The sequence below is a fragment of the Myxine glutinosa genome, chromosome 1 (assembly GCF_964187855.1).
Source record: "Myxine glutinosa chromosome 1, kmMyxGlut1.1, whole genome shotgun sequence".
Taxonomy (NCBI): Eukaryota; Metazoa; Chordata; class Myxini; order Myxiniformes; family Myxinidae; genus Myxine; species Myxine glutinosa.
Genome location: NC_136261.1, coordinates 171,234,628 through 171,254,381, shown reverse-complemented (window position 1 = coordinate 171,254,381; position 19,754 = coordinate 171,234,628). Strand labels below are relative to the sequence as shown.

At 42.6% G+C, this 19,754-nt stretch overlaps 1 protein-coding gene across 3 annotated transcripts in view; it reads left to right on the top strand.

The window, feature by feature from the left end:
• Positions 1-14,481, top strand: part of ABCF1 (ATP binding cassette subfamily F member 1) — a 175,824-nt gene extending 161,343 nt beyond the window's left edge. For all 3 annotated transcript variants that reach the window (XM_078780068.1, XM_078780061.1, XM_068122175.2), the window contains exons 38-40: positions 3,951-4,015; positions 12,142-12,214; positions 12,708-14,481. In XM_078780068.1, the coding sequence (XP_078636194.1) occupies positions 3,951-4,015; positions 12,142-12,214; positions 12,708-12,871 (302 nt within the window). In that variant the 3' untranslated portion in view covers positions 12,872-14,481. The remainder of the gene's footprint in view (positions 1-3,950; positions 4,016-12,141; positions 12,215-12,707) is intronic.
• The last annotated feature ends 5,273 nt before the right edge of the window (positions 14,482-19,754 follow it).

Sequence of the window (19,754 nt, the reverse complement as noted above, 5' to 3'; positions counted from 1 at the left end):
GGCCGATTTCCGATTCCGACGGGCCGATTTGGAGCAAGAAAAAGAACGAGACGGGAGAAAAAGGAGAGAAACGAGACGGGGAAAGCCGATTGGAGAGGCGAGTGAGGCGCGATTGGAGAGGAGTGTGAGGCGCGATTGGAGAGGAGTGTGAGGCACGATTGGAGAGGAGTGTGAGGCGTGATTGGAGAGGAGTGTGAGGCACGATTGGAGAGGAGTGATTGGAGGGGAGTGTGAGGCACGATTGGAGAGGAGTGTGAGGCACGATTGGAGAGGAGTGTGAGGCGCGATTGGAGAGGAGTGTGAGGCGCGATTGGAGAGGAGTGTGAGGCGCGATTGGAGAGGCGTGTGAAGGATTGGAGAGGAGAGGAGTGTGAGGGATTGGAGAGGTGAGGGATTGGAAAGGAGAGGGATGTGAGGGTTTGGAGAGGAGAGGAGTGCTAGGTGGAGAGAGGAGAGTGTCAGGTGGAGACAGGAGAGTGTCAGGTGGAGACAGGAGAGTGTCAGGTGGAGAGGAGTGAGGGGTCACATATTATGTGAAATAAATAAATTGTGTTCATCACACCATTTCTGGATCTGATGACTTGCCAGTAACCATTTTGTAAAAATGAATGTGCAGCATATAACTCAATATGTCGAAATGTCACACACATCCATGCCCGTGGGATTCCCACGGGTGACCCCGCTAGTATATATATATTATAATAATGACTTGCAGTTGGGATTAAAATCAAATGAATCCATCTTGAGTTCTCCAACCTTTAATGAGCAAAATAAATAACTGCTCGACATTTCGATCAGCAACACAGACAACCGTGCGTCCACTGACCTTTTTCAAGAGTAAAGAAAAACAATTCTACACCCTCCTTTATATGAAGGGAAAAAGGGGGTAGGGACACCGAAACCACCAATCAATGCCATTCTGGAACAAACTCGTGCCATTCAAATTTAAACCATAAATTAAACCAAAAACCGTTGAACCAACTGAAACACATATTGGGATGTTAAATCAAAACAACCGTTAAATCAAACGAACCGCAACATAATTCAAATAAATCTATGAAAAACAAACAAACATGATTAAAAACTCGCTTCAAGTGATGGTGGTAATTTAAATCAATTGAGCTATATGGATATATTGTAAACATAAAAGTAATTGCCTGAGATTCCAGAAAAACTGTGAAATATTGTTAGAAAAAGGGGTGAAGGTGGGAGGGGGCCGGGGAATGGAGGGGTGGGGCTAAATGTGGATATGCATATAAAGTAATAATGTACATCAAAGTGACAGCAAACGAGGTACTAATTTATATGCTTGGTAATACAGTTTCTCTGGTATGTTTCTGCATGAGGGACAAACGCTCGTGGTAAGTCAAGCACCTCCTCCATGAGAGATACAACAGATTCCTCCACATGCCATGCCTCCAAAATCCTCCTTCTGCGTTTACTGGGGGTAGCACCCAAAATGCAGGCATTATCCCACAGGGGAACATGGCCACCTGTTTGGATTGATTTCATTTGATTCATTTGATTTTAATCCCCACCGCAAGTCGTTACTTAATATTATTGGTGAAAGCCATGGGGAGAACATCGCCAAGCAATGCCGTCTCCACACCAAACTTCTGCAACAGACCGAAGTGACCAAGGCCCATTTACAGTACAACCATCGCTGCTTGGAGCAGGATGTACTTGCGAAATCCCTCTGCTTCAGACCCCCCATGGCAGGTTGGAAAGCTCCACAGATCATGCGTGTGCCGCAGGACGGAAATTCCTCCGTCTGCACATATTGACGTGTCATCATCGCCTTACAAAGATTGCTGACTGGGTACGACGAGTTTCGGATTCAATTCATCCCGTACTATCTGGTGAGTTATGGTTTTGGGTAGAACAAAGAGGCCGCACTTTCGCTGAAAACACCAGAACATCGGTGGGGAAGCGACATCGGAACAAGTTCGCCGCTTTGAGGGAAGAATCCAGATGTGACACAAGCACCTACCAGGACCCAGGACACAAACTCCGTACAAGACGCAGACTCCATCCAGAACCGATGGGTGATTAACCTTTCAAGTAAACAATTAACTGAAGCCCAAATCAGATTATTACAGAAAGGTTTAAACTTTGCAATCACACCACGGTTTATTCATAATGACGTCATGGTATCTCGGGTTGAGTCATCCATCACGGGGCTCTCTGACAACATTAAAAACGAGGTGAGCTCACGTGTGGCTTCTCTTTTACTTCATCCTCTGCGCCCAACCCGCAACGATTCCAATCTGAACTGGGTACAACGATGGGCTTTGCAAGAACTACGTGGGATGGATGACTTGGCGATTTTTCCGGCAGACAAAGGATGTGCAGCAGTTTTGATGGATCGGCATGCGTACAATGAGAAGATGCATGACTTGTTGGCGGACACATCGACCTAGGAGCGGCTTCCCTCCGATCCAACCAAAAAGGAGGCACGTAGGTTCAACTCGCTGCTCACTGAAATTAAAAGAACAGGTGGTCTGTCGATGACACATTACAAACAATTATACAGCAACAATGGAGTTTCACCGAGGTCATACGGGCTTCCGAAAGTACACAAGGAAGAGGTTCCACTACGTCTCATTGTCTCATGTATCAATAGACCATCCTATGCTTTGTCCAAGTTTCTCTCCAACATTCTCAAGCATTTGGTGGGAAAAACGGAGCGAACTTTACGCAACAGCTCGGATTTTGTTCAGAAAGTGAAGCATGTGACCATCAAACTGCACGGATCCATGGTGTCCTTCGATGTGGTGTCTTTGTTTACTAACGTGCCCATATCTCTGGCGGTCGAGGTGGCAGAATGGTACGAGGATGATGGAGAGCAGAATGCTCCACACTCCATGGTCCCTCTGGCTTGGTGTTCTTGTTGCTGACCTCCGAGGTCTCAGCTTCAAACTGTTTTGCCCTCAGTGAAATCCCCACCGGAGTCACGCCACCATAGAGGTGACCAGGCCTCACTGCGTAGCACAAGCCACCACCTGGGAATGAGGCCTTCTATGGTCGCCCATCCATTGCTGCCTCATTTTCTCAGAGCAGTCGATCTGTCTTGAACTTTCCTTCACCATCGGAGGTGCCACGAATATCTTTCACTTCTCAAAACATCAGGCATTCCGGTTCTTGCCTGGGAAATCCCCTCATTGCGGCTTTCTGAGTCAAAAGTCCAAAAGCACTTAATACGGGAACAACTCCACCTCCCAATCATACTCAGTTTTCTTCCACTCCACAGCCAATCATAGGATCTCAAATCTTGGGTAAAATCACGTAAGCCAAGCTCGGGCGGGGTGAAGAAGAAGAGGAAAAATAATAGAAGAAGAGGTCACAGAACGTAACAAAAGGAAGTCAGCCATGTGTGGAGTGGCCTTGGATGCCATAGGAAGAGAGTTTGGAGAGCCAGACTATCAAAAGCTAGAGATATGTTTAGAAAGACGACTACCGGTGTTAACTCCCAAACCGAACCGGGAAGAGTTTCTGGGTTCCAGTCCAATCCAGCTTGACTTTTTGCATCCATTCTCACACGGACAGATAGTTGTCAGTGGCTGCATAGGGCGGGTCCAAAAGCACAGGGAATGAAAACTGTAGGGGTGCATGGGAGGGGTATCAACTCCCAAAGTGGCATTATATAATCGGCATGTACATCATTCTCAGATATATGACACTTTCCTGGTTTTTATCAAATGTTCACAACAATAAATATACAAACAGATTGAACTCTGTTTCATTCACTCAACTTTGCATTGTGTGTCGCTGTACCAGTCAAACTCAAACTGAAGTCTCAAACTGAGGATGATGGTGTTGCCTTCAATTTCGAATGTGAACCATTCCAAATACAACCAATTTCTTGTAAAAATACAGCACGACTCATTGTTTTAAAACAATTTCACTTGATTTCCACTGAGTTTGCTTCTGTCCTGTGACATTCTTTCCAGGTGGGCAGAAAGCACGAGTACTTTTTGCAGAGCTTTCGTGCAGACAGCCTGACATCCTCATTCTGGTGAGAATTGGTGGCGGGGGGAGAGGGAGGAGCATCCGGAATAAGAAGTGAACATTTTGATGCACTTCCAGCAAGCAGTTCTGCTAAACAGTATTGACTGTTCTTGGTCATCGTGGTGAATGCATTGTGATTTATAGCAGCAGCCACTAGGGTAAACCATGTATGTTATTTATCACCCAACCATAGGTGGGGTGTGTGAGTTTAAGAACATCCCGTCTGTGGGGTATGTTTGTCGGCAGGATAACTGGACATTGAAGGCCGCTGGTATCAGCAAGGTTGGCACAGAGCTTCACATTATGAATGTCTCAGACGGGTTCCACTTTGAGCTCACAAAGTGTAAAATGAAAATTTTTACAGGACGATATTTACTCACATAGCGACCACACAGCAGTATAGGTTAGCGCTGTCTCTCGGGTGGTTGCACGAAGAAAAGTGTGCGAGTCAGCACCTCCATCGAGTGAGTGTGTTCCAGTTTAATCAAACTTGAATCACAATTAAGAGACTGGTTAACTGAAAACTTATTTTATTTTGTCTTATCAAGATTTGCCTTATTGTATTTGTCCTAACGGGATTCTATATCATCAATGTACAATTCGCCAAACAAAACCACTTTCTGTGCTGCATTGTTCCTTTAAGGTGAATGCTGCAGTATGCTTTGTGCCAGGTGTGCACATTAGAGATCGGTCATTACTCTGCGCTCGCGAAGCGAAAAGTGAGGTTAAGTGAGCAGTTGTGTACGTACGTGCATATGTTGTTGGTCAGATTGACACAAAATTTTCACCATAGGAACACCTCCTCCTGTAGAAGTTTTTAGTAATAATTATGACGTTATAGATCACGTGGTACATTGCCATCTTGGAAAAACTTTGCACCTCTATCTCTGAAACCACTCCATGGGAAAACTTTAAACATGGCTCATGGTAAAGAACTTCGCATGGGGTATAACATATGTTAATGATGTCAGTGCCTCAATTATGTCATAATTCGACATGTACAACACTTGATTCGATGAGTATATAAAAAAATTTCTCTGCAACTATTGGTCAAACGGACAGAAATTTTTCACCAAAAGAGTGCCTCACCCTGGAGAATTTTTTTTATGATAATTATGACGTCATAGGTCATGTCGTACAGGGGCCATCTTGGAAAAACCGAAAAAAATTGCACCTCTATATCTCCGAAACCTCTGGAAAAATATTGAATCATGCATGGCTCATTGTCAAGTAGTTAGTCCCCTTGGGGAATAACATATGTTAATGGTGATGCTATTGGTGCCTTCCTTATGACGTCATAATTCAACAAGTACGATGCTTGATCCGATCAGTATGAAAATTTTTGAGGGTCACCGAGGGAGAATTTGGTAGACAAAATTAAATTGATGACATCATAGGTCACGTGGTTCAGCAGCTATGTCGGCTTGAACATTTTTTTAAAACATTAAAAACCCTCTTCTCCAGAACGGCTGACCAGATCAATGCGAAACTTCGTGCACATGATCTACTAGACTTGGGGTGTCAATGAATAAATCACATGTCACATTGTCTGGCAGCCATATTGGATTTAACCGAAAGCCTTTATAAAATCTTCTTCTCCAGAACGGCTGGACAGATCGAGGGTAACCTTAACCCACATGTTCCCGAAGCCTTGGGGATACCATGGTGTTTAGGAATATATCATTGGTCACATGGTCTGGAAGCCATGTTGGATCAAAGAAAAAATAATTATAATTATTTTTCTGAAACAGCTGAACCTATTCAAGTGAAACTTTCCAAATATCATCCAACACCATTGCTATGTATAGTGTGAAATGATGATGTCATACATAGGTCACGTGGTTTGGCAGCTATCTTGGACAGAAAAGCCAACCTTATCCAATCAACACAAAACTTCACACACCTTATACCCTATCAAATTGGAGCCAAAGTGTAAATTATGATGTCATAGGTCACTTTGTTTGGCAGCCATATTGGATCTAAGCGAACATCTTTGAAAATCCTCTTCTCTGAAACTGCTTAACCGATCAATGCGAAACTTTAAGTAATTGATTAATTACCCAATAACCCATGGGAAATATAGTTTGATAAATTGACGTCATCAATCACTGGTTTGGCAGCCATATTGGATCAAAGAAAAAGAGTATTAAAAAACAGAAGAGTTGGCTCGCACAAAGTCCTTCTCAAGACTGCGCAGGGTAAGTATTATGAACTAGTGGGGTCACCCATGGGAATCCCACGGGTGACCCCGCAAGTTTGCATTGACGTTCGTCGATGGACTCGTTCGCCCGTCTCATTCGTTTTCTTGCTACATCCTGTTCAAGTCTGCGTTCTTCATCGATCGTCTCATTCATTTTGGAAATAGAAGTTTCCACGCAGCGCATGAATTGTCACGATCCTCAAGAGGAAGTGTCTCGTAATCATCAAATGATAAATGGCAAGTAAATTATATTGTGGGAATCCCACGGGCATGGACGTGTGTGACATTTCGACATATTGAGTTAGATGCTGCACCTGCACATGCAGTTTCACAATAACACACACCCACACACACACACCTCGTTTTTTCATTTCTGTATCTCACAATTCGGTCTCTCTCTTATTCACACACCCACACAAACACACACACACACACACACACACGTACACCGACACACATACACATATACACACATATACACATACACACACATATATACACACACACGCAAACACATACACATCCACACACACACACACACACACACACACACACAGGTGTTTGAATAATGAGGCTATTAATGATGGAGAATGAAGAACTAGTGGGGTCACCCGTGGGAATCCCACGGGCATGGACGTGTGTGACATTTCGACATATTGAGTTAGATGCTGCACCTGCACTGCAGTTTCACAATAAAACACACACACACACACACACACACACACACACACACACACACACACACACACACACGTACACCGACACACATACACATATACACACATACACACATATACACAGACACACACATATATACACACACATGCAAACACACATACACATCCACACACACACACACACACACACACACACACATGCACGCACACGTACACACACATGTACACCGACACATGCATATACACATACACACATATACACATACACATATGTATACACACACATGCACACACATACACATATACACACAGACATATACACATACACACACACAGACACACACACACACACATGCATACACATACACACATATACATACATACACACACACACACGTACACACACATGTACACCCACACACATGCACACACATATATATGCACATACAGACACACATATATACACATACAGACACACACATATATACACATACACACATATATACACACCCATACACACGTGTACACACACATGTACACCGACACACATGCACACACATACACATATGCACATACACACATATACACACACATATATACACATACACACATGTACACACATGTACACCCACACACACACACACATACATACACACACACACACATACACATACACACACACACACACATACACACACACACACACACATATACACACACACACACACACACACATATACACATACAGACACACACATATATACACATGCACAAAAACACACACATATATACACACATACACGCACACACACACACGTACAGACAAATGTACATCGACACACATGCACGCACATACACACATATGCACACACACACATATATATATATATACACATACACACACACACACACACACACACAGAGACATATATATACACACATACACATATATGCACGCGCGCACACACACACACACACACACACACACACACACACACATATATGCACGCGTGCGCACACGCACACACACACACACACACACACGTCCCACATGTATATATCCCACATCCCACATGTATATACATGTTTAAAGTGTACGTGCCCTTCCCCCCTCCCCCGCCCGGCAACGCTGAGTACTTCTGCTAGTAACTAATGAAATAAAAACGAAGAAATATCTCTGGGTAATTTCCTGAAACTCGGTGAAATTCGCTGAAATTCGCTCGGTGTATCGGTGAAATATTTTATTTGGGCGGTGTATAATTGCTTCGAACGAAATATCTCCAAGCAATTTCCCGTCTGTGTTTCATGTCCATGCACACGTGAAATGGAGTTTGTTTTTGCACACGTGAAATGAACATGTGAACCTTTACTTCCGGATAATAATGTTGAATGAAATAAAAACGAAGAAATATAGTGGGGTCACCCGTGGGAATCCCACAGACATGGACGTGTGTGACATTTCAACATATTGAGTTGGATGCTGCACATTCATTTTTACAAAATGGTTACTGGCAAGTCATCAGATCCAGAAATGGTGTAATGAACACAATTTATTTATTTCACATAATATGTGACCCCTCACTCCTCTCCACCTGACACTCTCCTCTCTCCACCTGACACTCTCCTCTCTCCACCTAGCACTCCTCTCCTCTCCAATCCCTCACATTCCTCTCCTCTCCAATCCCTCACCTCTCCAATCCCTCACACTCATCTCCTCTCCAATCCCTCACTCTCCTCTCCAATCGCTCCTCACTCACCTCTCCAATCGCTCCTCACTCGCCTCTCCAATCGCTCCTCACTCGCCTCTCCAATCGCTCCTCACTCGCCTCTCCAATCGGCTTTCCCCGTCTCGTTTCTCTCGTTTTTCTCCAATCCCTCACATTCCTCTCCTTTCCAATCCCTCACCTCTCCAATCCCTCACACTCCTCTCCTCTCCAATCCCTCACACGCCTCTCCAATCGCGCATCACACTCCTCTCCAATCGCGCCTCACACTCCTCTCCAATCGCGCCTCACACTCCTCTCCAATCGCGCCTCATACTCCTCTCCAATCGCGCCTCGTACTCCTCTCCAATCGTGCCTCACACTCCTCTCCAATCGCGCCTCACACACCTCTCCAATCGCGCCTCACACTCCTCTCCAATCGCGCCTCACACACCTCTCCAATCGCGCCTCACACTCCTCTCCAATCGCCCCTCACACTCCTCTCCAATCGCCCCTCACACTCCTCTCCAATCGCTCCTCACTCTCCCCTCCAATCGCTCCTCACACTCCTCTCCAATCGCTCCTCACTCGCCTGTCCAATCGCTCCTCACTCGCCTCTCCAATCGCTCCTCACTCGCCTCTCCAATCGCTCCTCACTCGCCTCTCCAATCGCTCCTCACTCGCCTCTCCAATCGGCTTTCCCTGTCTCGTTTCTCTCGTTTTTCTCCCGTCTCGTTCTTTTTCTTGCTCCAAATCGGCCCGTCTCGCCCGTCGGAATCGGAAATCGGGCCGTCTTGCTTTCGTGCTTGCGCGTAAATAAATTGTGTTCATTACACCATTTCTGGATCTGATGACTTGCCAGTAACCATTTTGTAAAAATGAATGTGCAGCATCGAACTCAATATGTCGAAATGTCACACACATCCATGCCCGTGGGATTCCCACGGGTGACCCCGCAAGTTTGCATTGACGTTCGTCGATGGACTCGTTCGCCCGTCTCATTCGTTTTCTTGCTACATCCTGTTCAAGTCTGCGTTCTTCATCGATCGTCTCATTCATTTTGGAAATGGAAGTTGCCACGCAGCGCATGAATTCTCATGATCCTCAAGAGGAATTTGTCTCGTAATCATCAAATGATAAATGGCAAGTAAATTATATTGTGGAAAATTAAAGATTTCAAATAAACCTATTTAAAGTGTATGCGCACATAACTAATTTTAAAAAACGAAGAAATATCTCTCGGTAATTTCCTGAAACATATTTTACTTCCGGATAATAATGTTGAATGAAATAAAAACGAAGAAATATATGTCGGCATCATTGTTGACGTTTTTGTGACGACTGTCATCAAACGAAAAAGTAATATATCTTAACGGAAAAGCAAAAGCGAATTTTTAATATATATCGACACGTTGCCGTCGGTGTCATGTTGGGCGGTGTATGATACACCATGACGCGATTTTTAAAAATATATCTCTGCATTTTCCCTCGTGTGTGGAATGTTCTCAATTATTGCTGACACCGAGTCTAAAACCATCGATAAAAATGAAATCATATGGTGAGTTAGATTGGAGATAAAGGCGTGAGAGAGACTCAACGGCCTTGAAGTTACAGGCCTTTGAGAATTCATTTCGTTCTATAAAGGGCAACTTTCATCGGATTTTCTTCCCGTTTTTTTTCACCCGAGTCTAAAACGATGTTAGCGACTGTGAAAAATGAAATGATATATCGAATTTGATTTGAAATAAAACTGGGAGAGAGAGCAAGACACCACGGGCCTACAAAACAGGCCTCAAAGCTATGCGAGTTAATAAAATGGTGGATATTTGTTTATAATTATATGAAGCCACTCCCAGAATGGGTGGAGCTACTCTGCAAACCGAGTGAGCCACACCCCGGACAGACGCCCAACAGACAGACAGACAGAATCATCTACGGCTATTATAATATAGATAGCATCTAGTTTATCTTGGAATACCCTTATTCCCACCCTTGAAGGTTTAACTGAGAAACTATCACAGCTGCATGGACTTATAGGGGTGAGGGAGGAGGGTGGGGGCTGAAATAGATTTTGTGCTTCAATTAAAATAAATCCTTTTATGTTGGCTCTATAAGAAACGTAAAATTGCACAACCTAATTTGGTTTTATGAATTCATTTTACACTTTTTATGACAGAAATATCTTGATTTTAGCTCATCTGGAATTGGAATTCCAGAGAAGGTGTTGTCATCGTGCACCTTCTGTCCTTCTGTCCGTCCGTCTATCTGTCTCCTATTTCAAATTCTCTGACCAAACCGCTGAACCGATCTGGCTGAAATTTGGCAACAAGGTTCCGCTCCTGACTGGTAGACTGGTAACTGGTATTGCAAAGCTCGCTCCAGTCACGTGACTTGGTCAAGTAGGTCAAAATGGCGGACTTAGGTCACGTGACTTTAAGTAGGTCAAAATGGCGGACTCAAAAATCTTCTTCTCCAGACCCACCATTCAGAATGCTACCAAATTTGGGTTACAACCTTAGGCCAGTGCCCAGATAAGCTACAGCTCCAGTGGTCCTATTTTTACTGTTCATGTTTGAATTTGTTTTCACTGTTTGGCATTTTCATTTTAACTTTCCCACTCTCTTTTATTTTGCTGAGTATCTTACACCAATTCCTGCATGCAAATAATTTACCTGCATGTTTACCCTTCATGTGCATACCGAAAAGTGGAGTTAAGCAATTAATTGGTTCACATTGTCTGTCTGTCTGTCTGTCTACAGATGTCAGTGTATGATTGAGGATCAACTTGATTTCAATTGCATTTTATATTTTGAACACTGTAAAACACGAATCAGAACACGAACCTGCAGTTTAGCAGTACCTTGGCTCTGAATTTGGCAAATTGAATGGAATCTCGTGCTGATTGCGCATCCACAGACAGGAAGGAGTAAAGTCATTTTTTTTATTATGTCTGTCTGTCTGGCAGTCAAAATTGGAAATCATTCCAAACAGGAAACTTGCTGTTTTAACGTCGTCACAAAGGACACAGAAAATAGCCACGAATAACTAATGCAACATGTTAATTAAGGTCCTGTAAAAGACGGTGCAGCAACAGCGGTAAACATCCAAATTCATTTTTCTACATCCTTTAAAATCTTTATTTTATTTCAATTGAATTATATACTTGAACATTTTAAAACACAAATCACTTCATTGCCACTTTCAAAAACCTTCCTTTAGCAGAGCTGTACTTGGACAAAATATTACGGCATTTTATATCACGACCAATCAAATTTGCCATTCGCTTTCTCAGACAACATGGTGGCTCAGAAACGGTGGCTCAACATGGTAGGACAACAAGGTGGCTCAACATGGTAGGAAATATAGCCATGCTCAGAAACGCAATATGGAAGAGTTTAAAAGACCCTTCTCATGTCCCCTTTTCTCAAGACTGTGCATGGTAAGGAGTTTTATTAACTCTCTAGGTTAAAATGGAAATGGGGCTTGGACTTTGTATAACAGCCAGGTCAACATTTTTTAATTGTAATGTTTGTTTTTTGTTGCCTTTCTGTAGGATGAACCAACAAACAATTTGGACATTGAATCAATCGATGCATTGGCAGATGCCATCAATGACTTCAAAGGAGGTATGCCATTGCTGGTGACACCACCACCTATGTCTTTACTCCTTTTCCCCTCCCTATTCCCAGCTTTTTATCAAATGTGTGGCTTCTCCTCCCCACCCCACACTTCTCCTTTCACCTTTTTTTATTTTTAACCGCACATTATTTTGCTTGCTTTATTAGTCCCCTACCGATTTCACTAGAGGAGACCATAGGTTTGCTCTCTGTCTGTCTGCCCATCTCTCCATCTGTCCGTCCCACCTGTTGTTTTTCAGACTTTTTTTTCCCCTTATCCTTTAACATATTAAACTGAAACTTGGTACATTACTTTATTATAAGTTACAGAACAAGTTTGAGTTTCAAGGCGTTTTGTTAAATTTTCACAAAGTTATGCCCTTTTTGGATTTGGAAAAATATCACATCGGTAGGGCACATGCATTCTCCATCTTGTTTTTATTGTGTATTTTGTGGTGCTAAAACTGCTAAAGTTTATATTTTCATATTTTTGTTGGTGCAGGTGTGGTTGTGGTGAGCCATGATGCCCGTTTGCTAACAGAGACTACATGCACACTATGGGTAGTTGAGAAATGTGGAGTGGCGCAAGTTGACGGAGATTTCTATGATTATCGGAATGAAGTTTTGGACAGCCTGGGGGAGAAGAATGAATTCGTACGAAGATGATGAAAAGCCAAGATACAAATGAATGCCTTTCTCGTAGTCGGCAAACTTGGTGGTGGGGGAGGGGGGGGGGTGCAAGTTTGACTTGGTAATGAAGAATGATCATGTGCAAGGACAATAAAAAACAAATGCAAGTGTCATTTCACTGTGGCTCTAATCATGAGAATTCGCAGCCATTTCAGTGAAATGGAAGAGTGGATCATTTGGAGTGACTGAGACAAATAGGGATGTACTGCTGTCAGAAATAATGTTGGTGGAGACGATCGAAAATAAGTCAATTGAGGCGTAAATTGTGAAATCTTAACGTAATTGTTGCATGAGGTCCCATAAAGGAGAATACCAGTCATGTAAAGGTGTTTTGCCCATGTCAAACACACACACACACACACACACACACACACACACACACACACACACACACACACACACACACACACACACACACACAGTTGATGAAGTACAATTATTTTAACCGATGCTGCAGTACTGTATAAGGAATAAATATTGATGAAATAATCATATTTTTACATCGACCACCAAAGGTTGATGGGAGTTGTGTTTTCAACCCTGGCTGTGTTTGTTTGTAAACAACATATCGCAAAAGGTTGTGGATGGATTTGGAATAAATTTGGTGGAGAAGTTGGGTATGTGACGGGGATGAAATGATTAGATTTTGGTGAAGTTCGAGATCTGGATCTGAATTTTTTTAAAGTGATTCTTCACCATTGAGAGATTGATTGGGCAAAAAACAATATATAGCATGATATTTCAAAAAGCTTTGGATGGATTCGGACGAAACTTTGTGGGCAGGCTGGGTGTGACGAGAACAAGTTTATTAGAATTTGGTTCAGGTCTGGAGCCAAGTATGATCTATCAGTGGGGTATGAAACGTAAACTGTTTAGCCTGACGGAGGTTTGCTCTCTACCGAGTGGGGTTCCAGTTGCCTCCGCCACCAAAGGTGGATGGAGGTTATGTTTTCACCCGTCTGTCTGTCTGTCTCTTTGTCTGTCCGTTTGTGAACAAGATATCTCAAAAAGTTGGTAACGGATTCGGACGAAATTTGGCAGAGATGTGGCGTATGTGACAAGGAGGAAATGATTAGATTTTGGTGAAGATCTGGAATCGGATCCGGCTACAAGAATTTTTAAAGTGATTCTTCACCATTGGGAGACAGGGCCAAAAACGATATATAGCAGGTATCTCAAAAAGTTGTGGACGGATTTGGACGAAACTTTGTGGACCGGTTGGGTGTCTGACAAGGACAAACAGATTCGATTTTGGTGAAGATCTGAATATGGATTCGGATATGATTATTTAATTTTTTTAAGTGATTCTTCACCATTGGGAGATTGGGCCAAAATCGATACACAGCAGGATATCTCAAACAATTGTGGACGGATTTGAACGAAACTTGTTGGAGAGGTTGGGTGTCTGACAAGCAAGAATCGATTCGATTTCGGTGAAGATCCGGATCCAGCTAGTAGAAGTTTTTAAGCGATTCTTCACCATTGAGTGATTATGGCCAAAAACGAGGGGTGATCAGGATATAAAAGACTGGACCTATGGTGCTTCCTGTGATTGATTTTGATTAAATGTGATTTTTGTATCGTCATTTTCTCCTCTACTCTGAGATACAAAACGTAAACTATCTGCCAGGCGGAGATATGCTCTCGGCTGAGCGCCGTTCTAGTTGGTTCTGTTGTCATTATAATCAGCGTCTGTACAAAGATACACGATGGTAATGTGTGGAAGTGAAAATTCGTTTTTAAAATGTCTTTAGTATTCAATCGAATGAGTTTCTCTTCTTCATCATCGGATGAATGCAGCACATGGCTGTGGGTTCGCATCAGTTTTTGCAGGGGAGCAGTGGTGTCACTGATGCAGTGCCCCTTGAAGGTTTGAGCAGGATTTGGCATAGATAATGACAATAGCTCGTGTGCTCTTCGCTAAGGACATCGATGGATAATTAACTTCCACCAAATAATGCTGGTCGATGAGACGCCCAATTTATCATATTATGTTGCAGTACTGGCCAAAATAGTGTAGTAATATTTTAATATTATACATTATCTGCCCTAAAAATCTGAACACGTGATTGTTGTTGATGCGATTTATTTATGTGACATCATGAGGTGCAAACCTCTGACATACAGTCACGTGAAAAAGTAAGTACACCCCATGTAAAGTTTTGACTTTTTCAACATATTTCAACATGCAGCTATTTGATCTTCATTTCAACAATATTCAGAGATAAATGTGATATAATATAACAAATATCATGAAACATTTACATTTTGTAGTCCATTGTATAATTTCAATAAACATAAATGCAAATTTCGCATGTGGAAAAAGTAAGTACACCCTTGGCTCTAATAGGTGGTGTTGCCCCCTTTGGCAGAAACAACCTCAAGTAGGCGTTTCTTATAACTATCTACCAGTCTCTGACATCGACTGGGAGAAATTTTTGCCCACTCCTCCATGCAGAATTCTTTCAGCTTTGCGATGTTTGAGGGGTTTCTTGCATGCACAGCTCGTTTCAAATCCCCCCACAACATCTCGATGGGATTTAGATCCGGGCTTTGACTTGGCCATTCCAGAACTCTCCATTTCTTTCTTTTCAGCCATTCCTTGGTGGATTTACTGGTATGTTTAGGGTCATTGTCATGTTGCAAGGTCCACCTTCGCTTGAGCTTCAACTCTCCGACAGATGGCCTCACATTATCCTCAAGCACCCTCTCGTACAATGAAGAATTCATAGTGGATTATATGATGGTGAGCTGCCCAGGCCCTGATGCAGCAAAGCTGCCCCAAACCATAATATTTCCACCACCATGCTTTACAGTTGGTATCAGGTTCTTGTGGTCAAATGCTGTCTTTGGTTTTCGCCAAACATGTCTTCTAGTACAGTGGCCAAATAGCTCTACCTTTGACTCATCTGTCCAGAGCACATTGTTGCAGAAGTGCTGGTCTTTGCCTAGGTGTTCATTGGCAAACTTTAGTCTTGCCCTGATGTTCTTTCTGGACAGCAAAGGTTTCCTCCTGGCACACCTCCCATGTAGATCAAATTTGTGCAGCCTCTTTCTAATGGTAGACTCGTGCACTTTGACATCAACAGTGGCAAGAGCTACCTGTAGGTCCCATGATGACATTCTGGGGTTCTTAGAGACTTCTTTCAACATCTTGCGGTCTCCTCTCGGGCTGAACTTGCTGGGGCGGCCTGGCGTGAGCAAGTTGGCAGTTGTTTGGAATCTTCTCCACTTGTAGATGATCTTCCGGACAGTCGAATGATTGATTTCAAATTGTTTGGAGATCTTTTTAAATCCCTTCCCAGACTCGTCGGCATCTATAACCTTCTTTCTGAAGGCCTCAGGGAGCTCTTTTGATCTAGGCATGGTGACCCCGCACACTTCAACAACAAAGAGCAAGCCAAACTAAATGTCTGAGGTTTAAATAAGACAGGTTCCTCCACGATCCTCTCTAACGATGTTCTAATCATTTGCACCTATTCTGATTCACCTGATTCTAATTTTAGGTATTTGAAGTAGTGATAAATATAGGGGTGTACTTACTTTTTCCACATGCGACATTTGCATTTATGTTTATTTAAATCATACAATGGACTACAAAATGTAAATGTTTCATGATATTTGTTATATTATATCACCTTTATCTACCAATATTGTTGAAATGAAGATCAAATAGCTGTATGTTGAAATATGTTGAAAAAGTCAAAACTTTACATGGGGTGTACTTACTTTTTCACGTGAATGTAGATAAATGCTGAATAAATAAATGTCCATTTCATTGTCACCCAATCATATAATGGTTCGTTGTGGCAAATGTTTTCACATAAGGATCTAACGTCGAAGTATCAATCCAAGGTACCACTTCGAGTTGTGGCCAAAAATATTGGCACCCTTGGATTTTTTCTCAAATAACTCACAATTTTCTCTAAAATAAGTTGAAATTGACAAAAGTGTTTGGTCTCCAAAATTCTTTATTTCACTGTTAATGTTACAGAACCTTTGTTTGTTTGTTTTTTCAGAACTTAATATATCCTTTAAAATCAGAAAATAAAAAGAAATGGCATTGAAAAATTATTGACACTCTCGACTTGATAATAATATCCACAGGACATTCTCCCAGAACGATTTTGGCTTGTTCAGGCGTGTTTTGGAAAACTTTATAGTCAGGCTTTCTTTTGTTTCTGTCTCAGCAATGGGGTCCTCCTGGGTCTCCTACCAGAGAACCTCCTTTCATTGAGTTCGTTAAGGATGGTGCAAGTTGAAACTTTAGTACCTTGTGTCTGTCTGGAGGTCAGCTAGAATCTGTTTGGCAGTTGATCAGATGCTTTCTCCACCATTCGAACAATCCTTCGTTGCAATATTCCATCAAATTTTCTCTTGCGGCCATGTCCAGGGAGGTTTGCAACAGTGCCATGTGCCTTAAACTTCCTGATAACATTGCGTACGGTGGACACAGGAACATCAAGGTCTCTGGAGTTGGACATATTGCCTTGAGATTGTCCATGCTTGGCTACAATCTTGTCTGACCTCCATAGACAATTCTCCGGTTTTCTTTCTTTTCTCCATGCTCATTGCGGTACACACTGTGACAGAAAACAGCATAATGACTCCTTTTTGTCCCCCGTCGCTCAGCGGAGCGAAAGGGGGACTATGGCTTTCCCCTCCGTCCGTGTGTCCGTCCGTCCATCCGTGCGTGCGTAAGCGAAGGACCGCATTCGAATTTGGTGTGTGGGTGCAACCCACGTCAAAATCCAAGATGGCCGCCGCCATGTATGTCTGATGCCATGTACGTCTGAACCTTGTAACCTGCATATCTTGAAAAATAAGCGAAGTACCAACTTCTAATTTGGTGTGTGGTTGTATCTAGGCATAAGGAAGAACGCTATTGAAAATTGCATCGCCACGTCAAAATCCAAGATGGCCACCACCATATATATGTCTGAACCTTGTGAGCGAAATATCTTGAAAAATAAGCGAAGTACCAACTTCTAATCTGGTGTTTGGGTGTATCTCGGCATAAGGACGAACGCTATTGAAAATTGGGTCGCCATGTCAAAATCCAAGAAGGCTGCCACGATGTATGTCCAACACTTGTGAGATGCATATCTTGAAAAATAAGCGAAGTTCCAACTTCTAATTTGGTGTGTGGGTGTATCTCGCCACAAGGAAGAAGGCTATTGAAAATTGGGTCGCCACGTCAAAATCCAAGATGGCCGCCACCATATATATGTCTGACCCTTGTGAGCGAAATATCTTGAAAAATAAGCGAAGTACCAACTTCTAATCTGGTGTGTGGGTGTATCTAGGGATTCTAGGCATAAGGAAGAACGCTATGGAAAATTGGGTCGCCATGTCAAAATCCAAGATGGCCGCCACCATATATATGTCTGAACCTTGTGAGATGAATATATTGAAAAATAAGCGAAGTACCAACTTCTAATTTGGTGTGTGGGTGTATCTCGCCATAAGGAAGAACGCTATTGAAAATTGGGTTGCCACGTCAAAATCCAAGGTGGCCGCCACCATATATATGTCTGAACCTTGTGAGCGAAATATCTCGAAAAATAAGCGAAGTACCAACTTCTAATCTGGTGTGTGGGTGTATCTTGGCACACGGAAGAACGCTGTTTAAAATTGGGTCGCCACGTCAAAATCCAAGATGGCCGCCGCCATGTATGTCTGAATCTTGTGAGAAGAATATCTTGAAAGATAAGCGAAGTACCAACTTCTAATTTGGTGTGTGGGTGTATCTCGGCATAAGGAATACCGCTATTGTAAAGTGGGTCGCCACGTCAAAATCCAGGACGACCGCCACCATATATATGTCTGAACCTTGTGAGCGAAATATCTTGAAAAATAAGCGAAGTACCTTCTGGTGTGTGGGTGTATCTAGGCATAAGGAAGAATGCTATTGAAAATTGGGTCGCCACGTCAAAATCCAAGATGGCCGCCTCCATGTTTGTCTGACCCTTGTGAGCGAAATATCATATCATAGCATGTTTTCTGCGTGTTCCACTTTGTCAACTCACATCACTTCCCCGACGGGGGACCTAGGCGTAACGCTTGTCTCGATTCAAACTGGTGGAAAGTGATTTTTATATTGCAGGTGAGTTCAATTCCAAAGTAAGGGAGAATCACCTGCTTGAAATCTAATTGTTTCTAACATCTAATTATTTCTAACAACTTCTGAAAGGTGCCAATAATATTGTCCGGGCCATTTTAGGATTTCTGTGTGGAATAAGCTAAGATTTAGTAATTTTTCCAGCTTTTTTGTTTTGTTCCATTGCAAACCAAAGAAATACATTTGTGGATACCAAGTTTTTTTTTTATATATAATTGAAACAATTTTCTGGAAGAAATGGTGCATTATTTGAAAAAAGTGCAAGGGTGCCAATATTTGTGGCCACTACTGTATGTCTACGCCTTGCAACAAGAATCGCCTCATTGCACCGTTGTTTCATTGACTATGAGCACTCAAATCAGCCTGGGGAATGCCCAAATCAGCTCCTGTTCCCATTTGGCAAGGGTCTGTGACTGACGGTCATGGCAAGATTCGAACGTGACAATCAATGACATCTCAGAGATGTTCAATTGCATTGAAATCTGCTGAGATGGCAGGACAGGGTGTCATGACATTGAAGTTGGCATTGACAATAATGTTCCTTGTTCGATTGGCCCTGTGAGCGGATGCATTATCATGCATAAAGATGATCCTTGGACCATTGTTGATGATTGTTGAAGGGTTGGAAACAAATGTTGCTGTTGGATCTTATTACTGTATCAATCTGCCGTCAGATTAACATGGATATGAATCAGGTTGGTGCGAAAGGTTTCAGCAATACCACCCCACATCATGACA